Raw genomic sequence first — 19076 nt, forward strand, 5'->3', positions numbered from 1 at the left:
TTAATAACATTACGGTACTTAAAACATTAATATGACCTTTTTGAGTTGTGATAATCAATAAAATATGTATGTCAAAAGTATTGCAGTACTTTTGTTAATACCCTGGTTTATGCCATGACAAAGCTGAACAAAGTGTATGAAATCACCTTGAACTGTCTGAGAGTTACTAACTAACCACGAAGTTCTACATTAGTATTGACAACTTCTAAATGGCAATCCGGATTCACGTCCCCTCATAGGTAACAATGTGTGAAGCCCATTTCTGGTGTCCCCTGTCGTGACATTGCCGGAATGTTGCTGAAAGCGGCGTAAAGACCGTACTCATTCACCCACGGTGTTACTTTGCGCAACAATACGAAAACTAACCAGGACGGCTTGCGTTAATCTAGACCAACAGCGGAATAAGCTCATTTGTTTACAAACAAGTTGAAACGTCATATGTCACGTGATATGCAGATTAGCCAGTGGGTCTGAGGTCATGCAAAGTCATCCATGTGCCGGTGTGTGAGTGTGCGTGTGAGTGTGAGTGTGAGTGTGAGTGTGAGTGTAAAGCGTGAGTGTGATATGTCAGATATGTCACTGTACTGACACAATAAGGTCATAATTGGCAAGAGTAGAGTGCAGATATACGGGTTAACAAACAATGTCAAAGGTCGATTTAAGTTTTGATACAACGCACCCAGTAACTATTTCCCTGTGATGGGACTGATTCTTTGAAAGGTGCCGACAGCTTACCGGACATATAAGCGACACAAATCCGAGTTGCCATCGCCTCATCACTGTACAAGTGTACCTTCGTCTTCAACGTCGTCATGCTCGGGGGATCTCTCACGTCACTATTGGCGTTTGTGATAGCGCATTCAGGTACGTACTTGGTTTCCGTGTTCTACTTTATATGATGATTACTAATGTGAATGAGAGCGGTGGGGTGGTCTCGTGGTTGAGGTGGTCGCTCGTCACACTGAAGACCTGTGTTGGATTTCCCACATGGTAAATGTGTGGAGCCCGGGTCGTGATACTGCTGGAATACTGATAAAAACGGCGTGAAGGTAAACGCACTCACTCACTCACTCACTTAATCAAATAGGTGTTTTCACGACACTTTCGGAACTACCGGGGCTCTGAGACTGACCGAAACACGTGTGTTGTGTTCGATAATTGCCACTTTTATATATATATTTCTGCGGGCTTGTTCTCTTGTTCGGCGGTACCATATGAGCTCTGTGTGATCTCACTTGGCATCTTGCAACACAAAACGGCGTTCATTTTGGTTAGCAAATGGCACCATGCGTTATGGTAAAATTGCCGAATGACGAGTCTATGAATACCACTCTTAACTCTTTTCTACCAGTCACAGAGATCCAAATCCACGCCCAGATTGCGTCATCCCCAAACCATTCATATACTATTTACAAAACGGCTCGAAAACGATTCTTCCGCTTTCATGAAGCTCTGTTGTAACACTGTACACCCATTTATCCAAAAACGTAGCTTTTGCCCAACGGCAGTTGATACCAACGACGTCTTGGGACGATCCGTCAATCATATGATCATTGATAACTGATAGACATCTCGACAAAGTAATGCCGGAAGCTAACCTAACCTTTGGCTGTCGATAGTTTACTAGTAGTGCTGGACATCTACTGGGACACGAAGTCTAACTGTCACTGATCTGTTAATACTAAAATTATATACTAACGCTTACGTGGCAATCAAGTTTGACTATTACTTGTTAAAAAGTAAAAATAAATCCTGCTGCAATAATACCGAGAGGGCTTTAAAGTAAACATCCCGTAAAACAGAGACACCTATACATATGGTTTTATTATGCACTAGTAGTTTCGTGGCTGTTGGATGCCTACTATTTTTCGTCTGATAAAAAAAGATAACTCTGCAGAATTACTTGCCTTCACCACACCAGGGAGCTGTTGCCGTGGGTTTTAATTTACGATTCGATTTGATTTGTGTTTGTAGGTTTCCGAACAATATAATCATGTTCGCAAATTACACCAAAGTAGTCAACGCATCATACATCAGACACCAGTCTTTCTCATGTATTAAGCGAACATGGTACTGTTATATAACGGATTCGCTATTCCTAACATCGGAGAAGGGAATACTAGTATGTTACCATTATAAAGCGCAATCGCTGTTCACAGTATCGGAGAAAGAAATTTGCAACGGTTATATTTACGGAATCACTGTTCCTAGCAGCCTGTAGCAAATATGTTACTGTTATATGACAGAATCACTGTTCCCAAAAGCGGAGTAGGGAATGTGTCTCTGTTCAGATCAACGGGAATCAAACATGGTACCGTTATGTAACGGAATCACTGTTCCCAGCAGCAGAGAGTAAACATGGTACCGTTATATAACGGAATCACTGTTCCCAGCCGCTGGGAGCAAACATGGTACCGTTATATAACGGAATCACTGTTTTCAGCAGCGGAGAGCAAACATGGTACCGTTATATAACGGAATCACTGTTCCCAGCCGCTGGGAGCAAACATGGTACCGTTATATAACGGAATCACTGTTCCCAGCAGCGGAGAGCAAACATGGTACCGTTATATAACGGAATCACTGTTTCTAGCCGCTGGGAGCAAACATGGTACCGTTATATAACGGAATCACTGTTTCTAGCCGCTGGGAGCAAACATGGTACCGTTATATAACGGAATCACTGTTCCCAGCCGCTGGGAGCAAACATGGTACCGTTATATAACGGAATCACTGTTCCCAGCAGCGGAGAGCAAACATGGTACCGTTATATAACGGAATCACTGTTCCCAGCCGCTGGGAGCAAACATGGTACCGGTATATAACAGAATCACTGTTCCCAGCCGCTGGGAGTAAACATGGTACCGTTATGTAAAGTAATCATTGTTCCCAGCAGCTGGAGAACTTTGATCCTGTTTAATTGTGAAATGCCCTTAAGGCTTTTTAATTGCTCACGAAACATAAACAGTGTCGATAACCGGAAACTGAAAACAGTAAAATTACACAAACACGTCATGGTCACAGAAATATGAGTTTTTTAAACTCACACGCGAATTGAGTTTTGATGACTCATGTCTATTGACTTGCGTCAATAGAAAGTGAGTGAGTGAGTTTAGTTTTACGCCGCACTTAGCGATATTCCAGCTATATGGAGGCGGCCTGTAAATTTGGAGTCTGGAACAGACAATCCAGTGATCAACAGCATGAACATCGATCTGCGCAATTGGGAACCGGTGGCATGTGTCAATCAAGTCAGCGAGCCTGACCACCCGATCCCGTTAGTCCCTCTTACAAGCATAGTCGCCTTTTGTGGCAAGCATGGGTTGCTGAAGGCCTGTTCTACCCCGGAACCTTCACGTGTCCAATAGCAAGTGAAAGACACTTTTTGTTGACTGACTCACATTACTTATTTGTTCACTTAACGAACATACTATGTACTTTAATAACATGCATGTAAATACGTTAACTTTAAATAATCTGTGACGACCCGGGGTAGAATTGATCTTCAGTGAGCCACGTTTGTTGTAAAGGGCGACTAGTGGGATCGGGTGGTCAGATTCGCTGACGTGGTAGGCACATGTCATTGTATCCCAGTTGTGTAGATCGATGCTCATGTTGTTCATCACTGGATTGTTTAGTCCAGACTTGATTATTTACAGACCACCGTCATATAGCTGGAATTTTGCTGAGGTTTACAACAAACCGACCAACCGACATACGTTTAAAACATAATATTAAATTGCTGATCCATTTCTTTGACAACTATTCTATCAGTGTGGGCGGGGACAAGAATGTTAGCATAAATTTACTTCCTTATTGATCATTAGTACAAATGTGCCCGTTGTTTAGACATAATGAAATGTATGATTGTTGTTAATGTCTACTCTGTTGGTATATGAATGCCAGCCCACTGAAGCGGTTGGTACACATACTGTGTAGGCGGGGCGGTGGGGTAGCCTAGTGGTTAAAGCGTTCGCTCGTCACGCCGAAGACCTGGGTTCGATTCCCCCCATAGGTACAATGTGTGAGGCCCATTTTCTGGTGTCCCCCACTATATTGCTAAAAGCGGCGTAAAACCAAACTCACTCACTCACTCACTCACTACTGTTTAGGCCTAAATGATTGCAAATATGTATACACCTGATGCTCGGGCGAGGGGTTTTGTAAATGGAAGTGTTGGTCAAAGATACTTGAGCTGTTAATTGCAAATTTCCGATTTAAGTATTTTATTGTTTAAAATACGTTTCAGCAAGCCACTACTAAAGTGATGCTTTAGTACATCTTAGTGAGCATTAAACACATTTTTTTCATCACTTTGATAATTACGAATGGTTCTCTGTCCAGACAACAAACACATCGCTGAAACAAAGTACTAAAGGAAAAAAGCCAAAACAAAATCGCAAAGAAATAAAATACATGAATGACTTTTTTTCCAGCCTCCTCTCAACCAGCTATTACTGAGCCAGGAATAAGAGGCACTCGGTATCCACTTCTCGGAAAAGCATTCGAAGTTCGATGCGTGGCAGATGGTGACTCACCACTAAGGTATTTGAGGCGAATTTCATTTCAATGAGTGACGTAGTTTAGTTTTAATGCCGCTTTCAAAACAGCTATGACAACAAGGCCTCTTTCACAAAGCACTAAGGTGATCGTGAGTCACTATGGTAACCATAGTGCAATGTTAATCAATGGCAGTTATAAAGATTAACCTTAGTAAAGGTTGCTTCGTGAAAGCGGACCCAGGACTGCGACCCCGCGGCGTCCTTGAACATCATACAGAACGCCGAATTGTAAGTTGGGTTTCTCACAGCGGAGCAGTAACCCGGTGGCATCTCCATTTGATAAAGAGGGATCGCCATGGATGCCGTCATATCTCTATCATGTTAAAACTTAAATTCTATTGAGCTTTTACTTTAGAAAACCCCAAACGTCAAACTAGATGTGTTAAGTTTTTATCTTGATCTCAAAAACCAGATCCATTTTGTATATTTTGAATATAATGCACACAGGGGTAACAAATGTTTTTGTTTCCATTTTTAATGCAATGTTATGTAGGACGCACGATGTGGTACATGTGGTGTCTGTTGTCTAGGTAGGAGAGAAACAATGGTGTAACAAGATATGTAAAGCAAACCCCGTTTATAACAAACGGAAAACAGACGGATGTAACGATCAGTATTGTTCGCTTTGTCCCATTTCCTGTATTGTTTAGTCCCCTCTATATATGGACGGTGGAGTAGCCACAAGTCAAAACAGTCTCGTTTCCTGTTGACTGGGTTCCGTCCTATTGCGCAACTTAATGCAATAACCAGTTCAGATTCTTAAAGTTAATTCATTGAACTGGATACATAAATAGTAATCTGCATCATCTGATACAGCTAAGAATTTGGATATTGCAACACTACGCTCCTCCTAATCCTAGCAAACACGTCGTATAGCGAGCCCTGACAAACGAACATCTCGACAAACGAGTCATGGAAATCTCAAAACGAGGCTCTTACACTAGAAACGTTTAGCGGTCTGGTACGGAACCGATACTACATCAATCTCATTAATTGTGCATTACAGAACTAAACTGAATAAACGCAAACAAACACCGAGCAGGTGCAACCAGTGAACCAGATGCATTGTGAATCATTTTACGACCTCATCAAACAGGGACAGTCTGTGACGTCTTAGTTAAGGTCATGCTGCCTACACCTCGCCATATAATATAGAAATACGATGTTATTAAAATCTAAATTTAAAATTCATTTGTAAATATCATTTTCTTATGAAGCAAGGAATTGGAATTCAGTGTAACCAGAGTTGTTTGTGATGTCTATTTTCACTTTCACAGGAAAAATTCGGATCGGCTGAAAAGTAGGTCAATAGGTTAATGAGACTCATGTTTTGGTCTGATGATTAAAACGTTCGCTCCCCAGACCAGGGTTTGATATGCTACATGGGCACAATGTGTGAAGCCCATTTCTGATGTCCAGCGACGTGATATTGCTGCAACATACCTAAGAGCGGCGTAAACATACACGCATTTACTCATTCTGTACATACTCTTTCTCCACAGCTACACATGGATGCGAAATGGAGAGCAGCTCGATTCGAAGACCAATTATCTTTCGGTTTCGGAAAATGGGACCCTGACATTTTCGAGCTTCAATTCGCGTGATAATGGCAACTACACGTGTAAAGTAGTCAATGACGGGGGCTATGCCATCTCTCCAGTTATCACCTTGATTCAAGCAAGTAAGAGTCTATATCTAGATCATATACCTGTATGTGACCTGGGTTGGCTGGGGGTTATATGATTTGTTAAACGACCTTGGGGTTGGGATGGTCTTGTGGCTAAACCTTTCGCCTGTCACGCCGATGACCCGGATTCGATTCCACACATGGGTACAATGTGTGAAGCCCATTTCTGGGGTACTCCGCTGTGACACTGGTGGAACATTGCTAAAAGGAGCGTAAAACTAAACTCACTCGGACGCTGTGAGGCATCCTCACGCACAAAATTGATACGTCATGGTGACTGAAATAAAAGTATTCAACAGGTGCCACACTAAAATGAGTCACAGCAGAAAGATTTATACTCACTCACTCACTCACTCACTCAGAGCTACGCTAGCAATAATCAATGTCCAATAGGCTTATTTAAAGACTATTCTTTGGCAAGGGTGAGATTATAAGTTTCCCAGTTATGCCTTTTATACTTTTGAATTGTTTCGCCCGTTGCTCTTTGTTGGAGTGGATAGTCCTTACCTCGTAAAAAAAGTATATGTCCTCTATACACCGAACTGAAATATACTGTTACTGAGGATAGTCTGTGTAAGACTAGGTATTCTTTTGTACTGACATTGTGTACTGTGTTCCATCCGACTGACTTCATCATACAATTAACGTTAAGATATGGTACCCTGCCTAAACAAGGAACAGTAAAACGTATCACAGGTGCCTGTGAAATTCCGATATGGTGTTTGCATGGGTTGTCACTGACATTGACCAGGTCGTGCGGCAGACACACGCACACACGAGTTTTGAAAAGATGTGCAAACTTTTATTTGCGAAAACGTCAAGGTCTATATAGTTGGCGTTTAACGTCACAAACGCAAACATGAGTGCTAGACCATTTCAAATTGGCGTTCATACAAGAAAACGCTAATGGCACATGGATTTACATTTTACAGCACTTCACACTGAGTGGAATAATCCCGAAACACAGGTTACCAAGTCCACCGGAGAGCACATGTCACTGGAATGTAAGGACCCTCCCTATAGCGCCCCACCCGGAAAGTTCGTCTGGAGTTTCAAAAAGAGTTCTGAAAAATACCATGACGTACGCTTGGACGACAGGGTACTGATGGATAGCAAAGGTATGAATACAAGCTTAAACATGAATAAGACAAAATAATATGGATTTCAAACTCGCCTATTAAATGTTGATATTCACAATATTTCGTGTTATACTTGAATACCAATTTCCAATATCGCCTTAAGAAACTAACCCGTGGCCCGTGAAGATCCGACATAGATCAGCAGTAACTCATGCTTGTCGCACAAAGACTAATCGGAGGTGTGTGTGTACGCGTGAGCGCGTGCATGCGTGCATACGTGCGTGCGTGTGTGTGTGTGCTAGTACACATACTCGGTGTTATTTGTAGTTGATAGAAGACTTGTTAGGACCTGTGAAGGCCTGGGGTAGAAAATGTCTTCAGCAACCCATGCTTGCCACAAAAGGCGACTATGCTTGTAAGAGACGACTAACGGGATTCGGCGGTAAGGCTCGGTGACCTGGTTGACACATGTCATCGGTTCCCAGTTGCACAGATCGACGCTCCTGTTGATGATCACTGGGTCGTCTGGTTCAAACTCGATTACTGTGAGACCATCGTCGCCATGTAGCTGGGATATTGCTGGGTGCGGCGTTAAACTAAACTCAATCTGTAACTCTCAAGAAACTGATTCAAAACATTGAAATAATGAGCTATATGACAACCCTTTTAAAAGGAAATGATATCTTCAACGCATTTTTTGCCTCTCAAAATGACTCAGCCGTCTTTGTGATACTTGCAGGAACACTTCACTTCGCTTTCGTTAAAGAAACAGATAGTGGTTTCTACAAGTGCGGCATATTTAATAGACGGTTGGACACTCGAAAGCTTAGCAGTCCTGTGAAGGTCATGGTCAGAGGAGGAGGAGGTAGCCAACATATCTTTTATATATTTAAGCATTATTTTTTTTCATAAATTCTACAAGACTCGTTTTAATATGGTAACAAGGAACGATGATGGTTTCCTTATCTTCCCAGTCTGTGGTCACTAGTCTCAACAACGTCATTTCTTCAGTTAAGTTGTCTGTCAGTGTCATAAATTTATCACTGGAATATTTCAGCACCGGCTCAAATTGAACCCAAGGTTATGTGGTATAGCAAGGATACGACCGCCGTGCTAGCTACAGAGTTGAAACTGGAGTGCATATTCAGCGGAAAGTAAGAAATCTTATTCTTGCATGCACTCACCTCTCAGCATTGTGTGCCAAAACCTATTGTACAAATGTTAGCTGCATACATTGCGTACGGTGAATGTTTCAATGTCCGTAGGCGAACAGTTGCAACATGGGTAGTGAAGGAAGGGTGACTGGAATTCAAATGTGGAATTTTATAATTCATTTCCTTTATTCTGTAATAAGGCCGTTGGCCCGCGTACAGAATAATATACACAAAATGATGCTTACAGTTGCATGCTTGCAGTTATGTCACAAATCTCTTTCGAATTTTTAAAATTTCTTTCACAAAATTTGAAATGGACACATAATGTGGAATGAACACAATAAATGTGATGCTGTTGCCGCATTGCTGCCGCAATGTTCTTTATTTATTTAGCTTTAAGAAGAGCACCTTTACAGTTCACGGTCACAAGAACCACTTGAATGGAAAACTGGTGTCAGTATAAGTTTACCGAAATGCAAATCCAGAGATAAAGAGGATGGATGGTGAAGGGTGGATGATCGAGGGTGGATGAGTATATGTCCCTTAAAACCCGAAATATATTGCCAATTGGAGTCATTTATCTGACGGGGTGCTTAGATATGAAGTCTATTTTAAGACCTGTTCCTGTCGTCAAGTGGACTCGGGACGGTAGAGATATCACGACTTTGGCAGACAGAAATGATAACCCCAATGGCGGTATTCTGAGGATACCCGTCAATGACGAAAAAGACCAGGGGACCTACAAGTGTGAAGGCAGAAATCCTGTTGGCACCAAGCAGATTGAGATCAAGTTGAGCATTGTTTGTAAGTTTGATTCCTCAAAACTCACATAGATATTTTTGGCATTTGGATGGAATATTTCAATATGATGGCTATCAAATCCTAAAGTTTCATCAATGTTTATAGTAATGTTTTTTTCATAATGATGATATTCTTGGTGATGTTATCGCATTCATGTTTTCATTTGTTTAATACTGGTGGCATGTAGTTAATATCAACACAATTGCTTGTCAATTGTTTCTAAACCTATGTACGCCATAGCATATTTGAAACTCCGTTTTCGGAAAACATTCAACACCAAAAGGTTGCCTACTTCAATCTTTAATAATCCAGCTATATGGCAGAGGCACGTAAATAATCGAGTCTGGACCAGAAAACTCAGTGATCAGCATCATGAGCGTCGATCTACGCTATAGGGATACAATGACCTATGTCAACCATGTCCTGGCCACCCGATTCCATTTGTCATGGGTTGCTTAAGATCAATCCTAACGCGGATCTTCGCGGATCAGACCGTGACCACAACCGAAACGACCAGTGAAGGTCCGGGGTGGAACAGGCCTTCAGCAACCCATGCTTGCCATAAAAGGCGAATATGCTTGTCGTTAGAGGTGACTAACCGAATCGGGTGGTCGATACTCATGTTGTTGATCACTGGATTATCTGATCCAGACTCGATTATTTACAGACCGCTGCCATATAGCTGGGTTAATGCTTAGTGCGGCGTAACACTCAACTCACTCACTCACTCACTCACTCACTCACAATCCACAGAAGGAGCAATTGTTTAAAACATGTGTACACGCTATCTGCTCAATGGCGATTCTTACTTGCAGCTGGTCCCCTCTGGCTGAATGCACCAAACTCCCAGGTAGTGTTGGAAGGAGAAAATGTGACGTTCATGTGCAAGGCAAGGGCTCTTGGTTCCACGTCTGATTTGGTGACATCTTGGATCGACGTTAGTGAGTATCAGCTTAATTTGAAATAGCTTCCTCGTCAAGTTTTCTCTTTATTCATAAAATAGTGTTTCCATTTTGAACCTACTGATGGCGAGTTTTCTCATGTTTGCCGATTGATTAAACTGTTCATCCTTCTCCTGCCATATATATTCTGTATCTTGTTTACATTATTCTGCCATGCTTGACATCGGTATGAAGGTCCAATGCAAAACTGGATATAGGGTGCAATATAGAATTTGGTATTCCTATATTATGTCGATTCTGTGATCCAACAACTTCATTTTAGTTGATGGATAATGGTCGTTGGTCCGACAGCACAATGTGTGTATTTTGGGGCTTCAGAGACGAGCAGAGTATCCACCAACCCAAGATATCTTTGATTTTCTTTATTATTATTTGTTGATCACCCTTTCAGCGATGGAGTAGTGCAGCGCAGTGCAGTAGTGCAGAGCGGTTCAGTTCAGTGTGAGAGAGAGTGAGAATTTAAGTACATCCTTGGTATAAATATCAACTCGCTTTCTTCAACAGATTCGGAGGCGACCGTAAGTCCTGACAAATCCCAAGTAACGTTTCAAAAAGTGTCAATGGGAGACAACGACTGCGTACACTGCTCCATCAGCAACAACATCGATTACATCTCCAAGACAGCCTGTTTCAGAGTCGTCAGTAAGTGAACATGTACATTGCCATATACTGCCGGGTGCTAACAACGAATTATACAAATACAAAGTCATGCTCCTTATAACACACAATACAGAAATGTTTAGACTTAAGGAATATTTTTAAAATTTGGCAATGAATGTTTTGTTAGAATGTATTGATATGGCATGTACTTATTGAAACATGTTTGTATATTTAAATTGAAAACTATGTACATTGCAGTGGTGTTTAAGTGCATTAAGTAAACCTCTGAATTGTTTTACCATGTTTCAGATGACAGCAGCGAACTGCCACCAACCACTACGACGACCTGGGAGTTCACGACACAAAGACCTGCAGGAAATGGTGAGCCAGCATCTTCCCAGTGTCATGTATCGTAATGACTAAACTGGGCCGTATTCCCAGAGCATATCCCATCTCATGTTCAATAACAACAAGACTTCAAGCCGAATGAAAGGTTATCATAATCATTCACGTACATGTCCGCGTGGTCTTATATGCTCTCAAGCACATTGCAAGAACATTCACTTAATCTGATTTTCGAAAATAAAATTTATATCAAAACGATTCGTTAAATCAGACATGTTTCATTCCAAACAGCTCATGGTCCCGGTTCGAGCTCCGCCGGGTCACTAGTTGCCATTGTAGTAGTGACGTTCATACTCGCCATAGCTGCGGTTGTTGGTTTCGTTTTGTGGTGAGTTTGAATTTTCAGATTTGCTCATTTTATTTAATAACTTCAGATTTCTCTTTCACTTCTTTATAACTGACCACGAATCAGGCATTGAACGGACCCTAGTTATTGTCCCTATTTTTCATCAGCATGCCGTGTGAAACTAGACTTTATATCGGCTGAAATTCGGTATTTGAATATCACGATTGTCCGCAACAAATTGAGAGCTGACCGACAGCTGTAATGAGATCTTTTTACGTCAAAGGTGGTAGTGGTGTGTTTGGTACTTCCTGGCCGGACATTTGTCATTCTTCTGTCCATTACAGAGGAATCTATCAAATCCGGACTCTGTGCAATCCCGGTTTCTCCACAATACGGACTCTCTCGATTACGGATTAACAACTAAAATAACAGGCCAGTCAATCAGTTTGCTATGAGAACAATGCTTTGTAATCCAGACTTACCTGACTAAATAACGGTCTGTTGAATGAACATCTCAGTTACTTCTGTTTGGGTCCGGGACGTGGATCTCAGACCATTACTGACAGTTACCGTCCTGGATGTAAAACGGAAGTATGTGCTTTGACATTGGTTGACCAGATACTGGTTTGCTAGTCATTTAGTACAATTTTGTTGTGAAATTGTACAGTTTTGTACGTTCGCCATTGCTCGTTAATGGTAGGAGATGATAATGGGGAGGGATGATAATGTGCAGAGAAAATAATGGTCAGAGATGGTAGCGGCCAGCAATAATAGGGGTGATAATGGCCAGGGATGATAATGGTCAGAGATGATATTGGGGTGATAATGATCGGGGATGATAATGGTCAGGGGTGATGATGGCCATGAATGATAATGGTCAGAGATGATAATGGTCAGAGATGATGATGACCAGGGATGATAATGGTCAGAGATGATAATGGTCAGAGATGATAATGGTCAGGGGTGATGATGGCCATGAATGATAATGGTCAGAGATGATAATGGTCAGAGATGATAATGGTCAGAGATGATGATGGTCAGGGGTGATGATGACCATGAATGATAATGGTCAGAGATGATAATGGTCAGAGATGATGATGACCAGGGATGATAATGTTCAGAGATGATAATGGTCAGAGATGATAATGGTCAGGGGTGATGATGGCCATGAATGATAATGGTCAGAGATGATAATGGTCAGAGATGAAAATGGTCAGAGATGATGATGACCAGGGATGATAATGGTCAGAGATGATAATGGTCAGGGGTGATGATGGCCATGAATGATGATGGTCAGAGATGATAATGGTCAAAGATGATGATGACCAGGGATGATAATGGTCAGAGATGATAATGGTCAGAGATGATAATGGTCAGGGGTGATGATGGCCATGAATGATAATGGTCAGAGATGATAATGGTCAGAGATGATGATGACCAGGGATGATAATGGTCAGAGATGATAATGGTCAGAGATGATAATGGTCAGGGGTGATGATGGCCATGAATGATAATGGTCAGAGATGATAATGGTCAGAGATGATGATGACCAGGGATGATAATGGTCAGAGATGATAATGGTCAGGGGTGATGATGGCCATGAATGATAATGGTCAGAGATGATAATGGTCAGAGATGATGATGACCAGGGATGATGATGGTCAGAGATGATAATGGTCAGAGATGATAATGGTCAGGGGTGATGATGGCCATGAATGATAATGGTCAGAGATGATAATGGTCAGAGATGATGATGACCAGGGATGATAATGGTCAGAGATGATAATGGTCAGGGGTGATGATGGCCATGAATGATAATGGTCAGAGATGATAATGGTCAGAGATGATAATGGTCAGAGATGATGATGACCAGGGATGATAATGGTCAGAGATGATGATGACCAGGGATGATAATGGTCAGAGATGATAATGGTCAGGGGTGATGATGGCCATGAATGATAATGGTCAGAGATGATAATGGTCAGAGATGATGATGACCAGGGATGATAATGGTCAGAGATGATAATGGTCAGAGATGATAATGGTCAGGGGTGATGATGGCCATGAATGATAATGGTCAGAGATGATAATGGTCAGAGATGATGATGACCAGGGATGATAATGGTCAGAGATGATAATGGTCAGAGATGATAATGGTCAGGGGTGATGATGGCCATGAATGATAATGGTCAGAGATGATAATGGTCAGAGATGAAAATGGTCAGAGATGATGATGACCAGGGATGATAATGGTCAGAGATGATAATGGTCAGAGATGATAATGGTCAGAGATGATAATGGTCAGGGGTGATGATGGCCATGAATGATAATGGTCAGAGATGATGATGGTCAGAGATGATGATGACCAGGGATGATAATGGTCAGAGATGATAATGGTCAGAGATGATAATGGTCAGGGGTGATGATGGCCATGAATGATAATGGTCAGAGATGATAATGGTCAGAGATGATAATGGTCAAAGATGATGATGACCAGGGATGATAATGGGACAGTCTGCTATGTCCTCTGTCAATGTCACACAATGTATCGTGATAACATCAACATGTTCAGTTGTAGGCAGTACCTTGAACATTTGTGAGTACATGGTGTGAGCGAGTGAGTTTGGTTTTACGCAGCCTCGTTTCATTTCTTTATAAATAATAGTAATGTAGTAATGTAGTTACACTTTATAAATAATGCCTTTAGCAACTGAGAAGCGTTATTGGTCATTGAGTTTAGTTTTACGTCGGTTTTGGCAATATTCCAGCAATACCATGGCAGGTACCCCAGAAATGGGTTTCGAACATTGTACTTGTACCTATATGGGGAAGCGGATACTCGAAACTGGCTGTCTTCTGACATTTGACGTTTGACTCCCTTTGTGAAGGACAGGCGTTGGAATGGTGCTGACACAACTTGAATCATAAATACTGGAATTCGAACCACGTCCAAGAAACGCAATTGATCATACAATCACGTTTATTTTAAAACGTTAAACCGTTTCGTCATCCATAAGAAATATCGACTAACAGGGGAGTCGATTGTGCAATCTCTCTATATCACGAACAAGTGCTTATGAATCAATATCAAACAATATACCTGATGCGAAGAGTTGGGGTTTCCTTGGTGTCCCATTAATGCCACGGATCATGAATACATGCAAGGGCTAGTCAGTTCAATTGAAAACAGTCGTGAACATGTGCTACAAGTCGTATTATGAAAATGACACGTCAAATGATAAGATTCCCTCTAATGATAAGAACCCATCAAATCTCTACCGAGGCCGTGATTGTTTGTAACACTGACAGGACAGCTGAGATGAATGACCACAGAAATGTACAGATATTTGGAGACAAACATCCAAGGTATATGTTCAATATATCTTCGCACGGATGGGTGGTGTGGTAGCCTAGTGGTTAAAGCGTTCGCTCATCACGCCGAAGACATGTCTTCGCTTCATTCCCCACAAACCAATTTCCGTTGATCATCGCAGTGATGTTGCTGTAAGTTTGCTACATGCGGTGTAAAACTAAACTCACTCTCTTCACGTTGCAGGCGTCGACGACAAATGAACAGGGTAACTTTGAGAGTGAAGAAGGATGACAAGGCCACATTTGAGGAGAAGGCAAAGCGTCGACAGACTGTTTGAACCATCTGTCCACATTCTTTCAAAAACCAATGTCTGTTATTCCAAGTACATTGTTAAATCATTTACAGAAATGCACACATTGTGTAATAGCAGTCACAGCCTTAATCCAAATTCTTATGGTATCTTTAATATAAAGAACAATTTCAATTTACATCAGCGAAACAAACCGTTCTCACCATCTGCAACGCACTTTGAGCAAAGACTGATTGTACATTTTATTTGTAGATAGATAAGCTAATGCACGTTGTTAAATTCGTTAATTATTGTATCCCTAAATCACTTAACAGTACACCCTGGTCATGCAAGCGTAGTTAGGTGATGTTTTCTTGAAACGGTTTTTGATGCGTAATGTTTGTTCGCAGTGAGTGCGGCGTAAAATTAAACTCACTCATTCACTTTTCCATTTCTTATTTTAATTTGTTTTGCCTCAGTTTATCAATGATCACTCTGATTCTGAGAAAACTCGTCTTTCTTTACCACCAAGTCAGCATCCTATACGATAACAACTATCATTTAACGTCATTTGATATGCCTGCTGACCTTCCATTATGCGATAGACGCTCCATGTACTAAAGGAATGCGGGCCGGATATGTGTAAATATTTGTATATATGCATGTTAATATTTCTTCAAAGAAATTACTCAAACATATTTTCTCCCTTTACCAGTTCGTGAAAACATTCAGTGTTATTGTTAGCTGCTGACGAAAGGACCAAACTATAAATACTTTATAGGTTTATATATGATAGTTCTTGACTATCACTATGTTTGTTTCACAAGCAACAACGTCCTTGAGAAATGTTCAAGTTAAAACAATCATCAGAAATAACATATAAGATGGGACCTCCACTGCAGCGAGACTATATTCGGTAAGGTGGCAGATGTTATATTGAATTAAGAATAACATTTTAGTCACGATTTTCTTGATATAAACAATTTTTGTATATAAACAGAAGTGATTTTAATAACAGTTTTATTTTTGCATTTGAGTATATTTGGCTAAATTAACTGACCATGGAATATATTTGTGAGTTCGGTAATGTAAGGCAAGCGTAAGTCATTATAGTACTCACATACACAAAATGATCTTTGGTCTCAATTAGACCATTACTGCAGTAATTACAAATGTCATTTTGAAAATCTACTCTTTTTACGTAAAGTGGAAACTTATGCTTAATTTACAAAAAACAAAACAAAACAAAAAAAAACAAAAAAACAAAAAAAAACACATCCTAAAGAGTTATCTTCCAAAAATTGAATATATCGTTCAACGTTAAGTCAGGATTTCACATTTGAGTAATGCTTGAAGTACACGTATGTTGATGACGACAGTTTAGAAACCAGTCTTCTGCACTAACAACATGTAATCTTTAATTAAACTGGCGCATAAATTCTAGCATCACCTTCACTTTGATAATTCCATATAAATTTTATGAAATGCCATGAAAACATAACATAAAACACTTTTAATATATATTACCCAGTTCCGTTTACCTTCTTTCGTCTCCTCTTTTAAGCAATTAGTAACACTGAGCAGGGTATCTAAACATATCCACACGTAACAATTTATTCAATATTTAACAGCTCGTTTCCGGTTTTGAACAAACATATAATGCCGACTAGTTTCACCTAACATAGCAATATTTGAAGCATAATCACCAACACCTAGAAAATATTTAATGTATGAAGTCTGAACGTTTTCAATGCAAGAATGATATTGTAACCTTCAAATTTCGGAGCCATATGAAAGAGTCGGGGCAATTTTACTATCAAACATTTTAGAAACTATAGTAAAAACCAAAAATAATTTCTGTTGAATAGTTTATACACAGGAGTACACGCTTTCGTTTCTTGTGCAGCTAAACTTTCACAGGCTGCCGTCCAAATAAACCTAGAGGAAACAAACATACCCAAGTACTTACGGTGAGAGACCGTTCTAAAAGGTTTGCCATAATAGTACAATTTCTCAAAACAATTTAACCTCAACTGCAGCATATCCGTGAAGATCTGGATTACAGGTGATCTGCAGTAACCCATGCTTGTAATAAGAAGCAGCTAACGGGTCAACTTTGTTGACACGTCATCGTATCCCATTTGCGACCGATGCTCATGATGTTGAGCATTGGATCGTCTGGTCCACACTGTTATTTACATACTGCCGCCATACAGAGTGTGGAATTAAAACTAAACTCACTCACTCACTCACTCACTCACTCACTCTACCTCTGAATATTTTGCTCAGTATTTGTTCGTATTCGTTTGCAAATAAACAATTATGGCAATGATATAACGAGGTGAAAGGTTTTCAGTCAGATTAAATGCTCTGTTTTGATATGCGAGTTTTCATTGATGCCGGAAGAAATGCTCAGTCCCACCCGTGGCTTCCACATCTATCATCTGCTCCATAATCCGGCACATTGTCTAAACTGGGTTATTTTTTCAGTCCCAGTGAGTGCCGGTTTAGACAGTTTCCGCTGTACTTATATCTTGTCTTATATGATGTATTTTCTTTGTGCAGTTTTAAATCTTACGTCATATATATAAACATGCGATTTATGTAGGTGTATAAGCAGAAAATATATACAAGATAAGCTCAGATATTTTAAGTGTACACATGAAGAGCAGGGCCACTCTTTACAAACACATGCAAATGTCACTTGTACATCATTTAATATGCATATGCAGGCACGTTAATTTTAATAAAATTCACTCAACTGTTTTGCAACTTTTTAATCCTTGATTTTAAATTAGTTTCAATATGGAAGATGAGATGTTCTGTCATGTAACGTGCTGTGTCATTTAGGGAAGCTTCACGCCGAGATGATGACAGGTCACATTCAGCCCTAACGTGGCTTGTTTCCGTATGAATACCGACCTGTTTCCTTGGTCGTGGCGCAACGAAACTTGAAACAATAGGCGCTGGAAATGTTTGCTTTCGAAAGCACGAAACTGATTCATGCTCCCAGGATGTTTCTGACATTGATGAACTAAATACGCCACCATCACAACCTTCCTTGAAAACGTTCTGCATTACTTGATCGAGGGTGGTGCATGGGTGCTGGAAGTCCAGCAGACTGGATATGAACAATCTGACCGAAAATGTTCTGAAATGTTTCAAACTCCACAAGACCATTGTCATACTAAGCAGACATAAGTTGAAGATTTCTTTAAACCGCGATAGAATAATATGGATCAAAGTTTCAGTTGTTTGATGTGTGGAGTACTAGTCATCAGAACAAAATGTATTTTGCATGTATGTGTGAGTGTACATGAGCTGTGATCAGCAAAGTAATGGCTTGTTTTCCTTGAAGCCAAAGGGCCTATAACATTCTTCCTGGCTATAGTGCCCTCCTGACTATAGTGCAATCCTGGATATAGTGCCCTCCTGGCTATAGTGCAATCCTGGATATAGTGCCATAACCACAAACTAAACATGCAGGGCTCAAATAGTGACGTCCGTTAAGTATCATAAAATATGTTGGTCCTTTTTCAGATAGGTGTTAGCTCACGTGACCTGTGAAGATCCTGGTTAGAATAGATCGTCAGTAACCCATGCTTGTCGTTAGAGGCGACTAAGGGAGATCGGGTGGTCAGACACGCTGACTTGGTTGACACAGGTCATCGTATGTCAGTTGCGTAGATCGATGCTCATGATGTTGATTACTGGATTGACAGGTCAAAACTCGGCTATTTACAGACCCCCGTTAATATAGGTGGTATGTTACTGAGTGCGGCTCACCCACTCACTCACTCACTCATTCACTATAACCTGCATCACAATGGTCCTGTCCTTCACTCCTGGGTAACCTTCTGGTCTTGGCAAAATCATAAATATTTTATGGATGAAAGAGTATAACGGCAACCCTAGAACTGTGCGTCGCACATTGCATC

The 19076-nt window shown here is 40.7% G+C and overlaps 1 protein-coding gene across 1 annotated transcript; it reads left to right on the plus strand.

The window, feature by feature from the left end:
- The first annotated feature begins 450 nt into the window (after window positions 1-450).
- On the plus strand, window positions 451-15585 carry LOC137277963 (contactin-4-like). Its single transcript, XM_067809982.1, has 12 exons — window positions 451-864; window positions 4437-4545; window positions 6065-6243; window positions 7182-7367; window positions 8068-8193; window positions 8386-8482; window positions 9099-9286; window positions 10099-10224; window positions 10750-10887; window positions 11155-11226; window positions 11482-11578; window positions 15093-15585. The coding sequence occupies exons 1-12, from the start codon at window positions 813-815 to the stop codon at window positions 15184-15186; spliced, it is 1464 nt and encodes a 487-aa protein (XP_067666083.1). The 5' UTR covers window positions 451-812; the 3' UTR covers window positions 15187-15585.
- Window positions 15586-19076: the final 3491 nt, after the last annotated feature.

Source organism: Haliotis asinina, chromosome 3 (assembly GCF_037392515.1).
Source record: "Haliotis asinina isolate JCU_RB_2024 chromosome 3, JCU_Hal_asi_v2, whole genome shotgun sequence".
NCBI classification, from domain to species: Eukaryota; Metazoa; Mollusca; class Gastropoda; order Lepetellida; family Haliotidae; genus Haliotis; species Haliotis asinina.

Bases quoted from the DNA above. Each gene is read 5' to 3' on its own strand.
- LOC137277963 (XM_067809982.1), top strand. From the start codon at position 813: ATGCTCGGGGGATCTCTCACGTCACTATTGGCGTTTGTGATAGCGCAT. The intron at 6,244-7,181 runs GTAAGAGTCTAT...TACATTTTACAG, and splicing joins TATCACCTTGATTCAAGCAA to CACTTCACACTGAGTGGAAT. The intron at 8,483-9,098 runs GTAAGAAATCTT...GTCTATTTTAAG, and splicing joins GAGTGCATATTCAGCGGAAA to ACCTGTTCCTGTCGTCAAGT.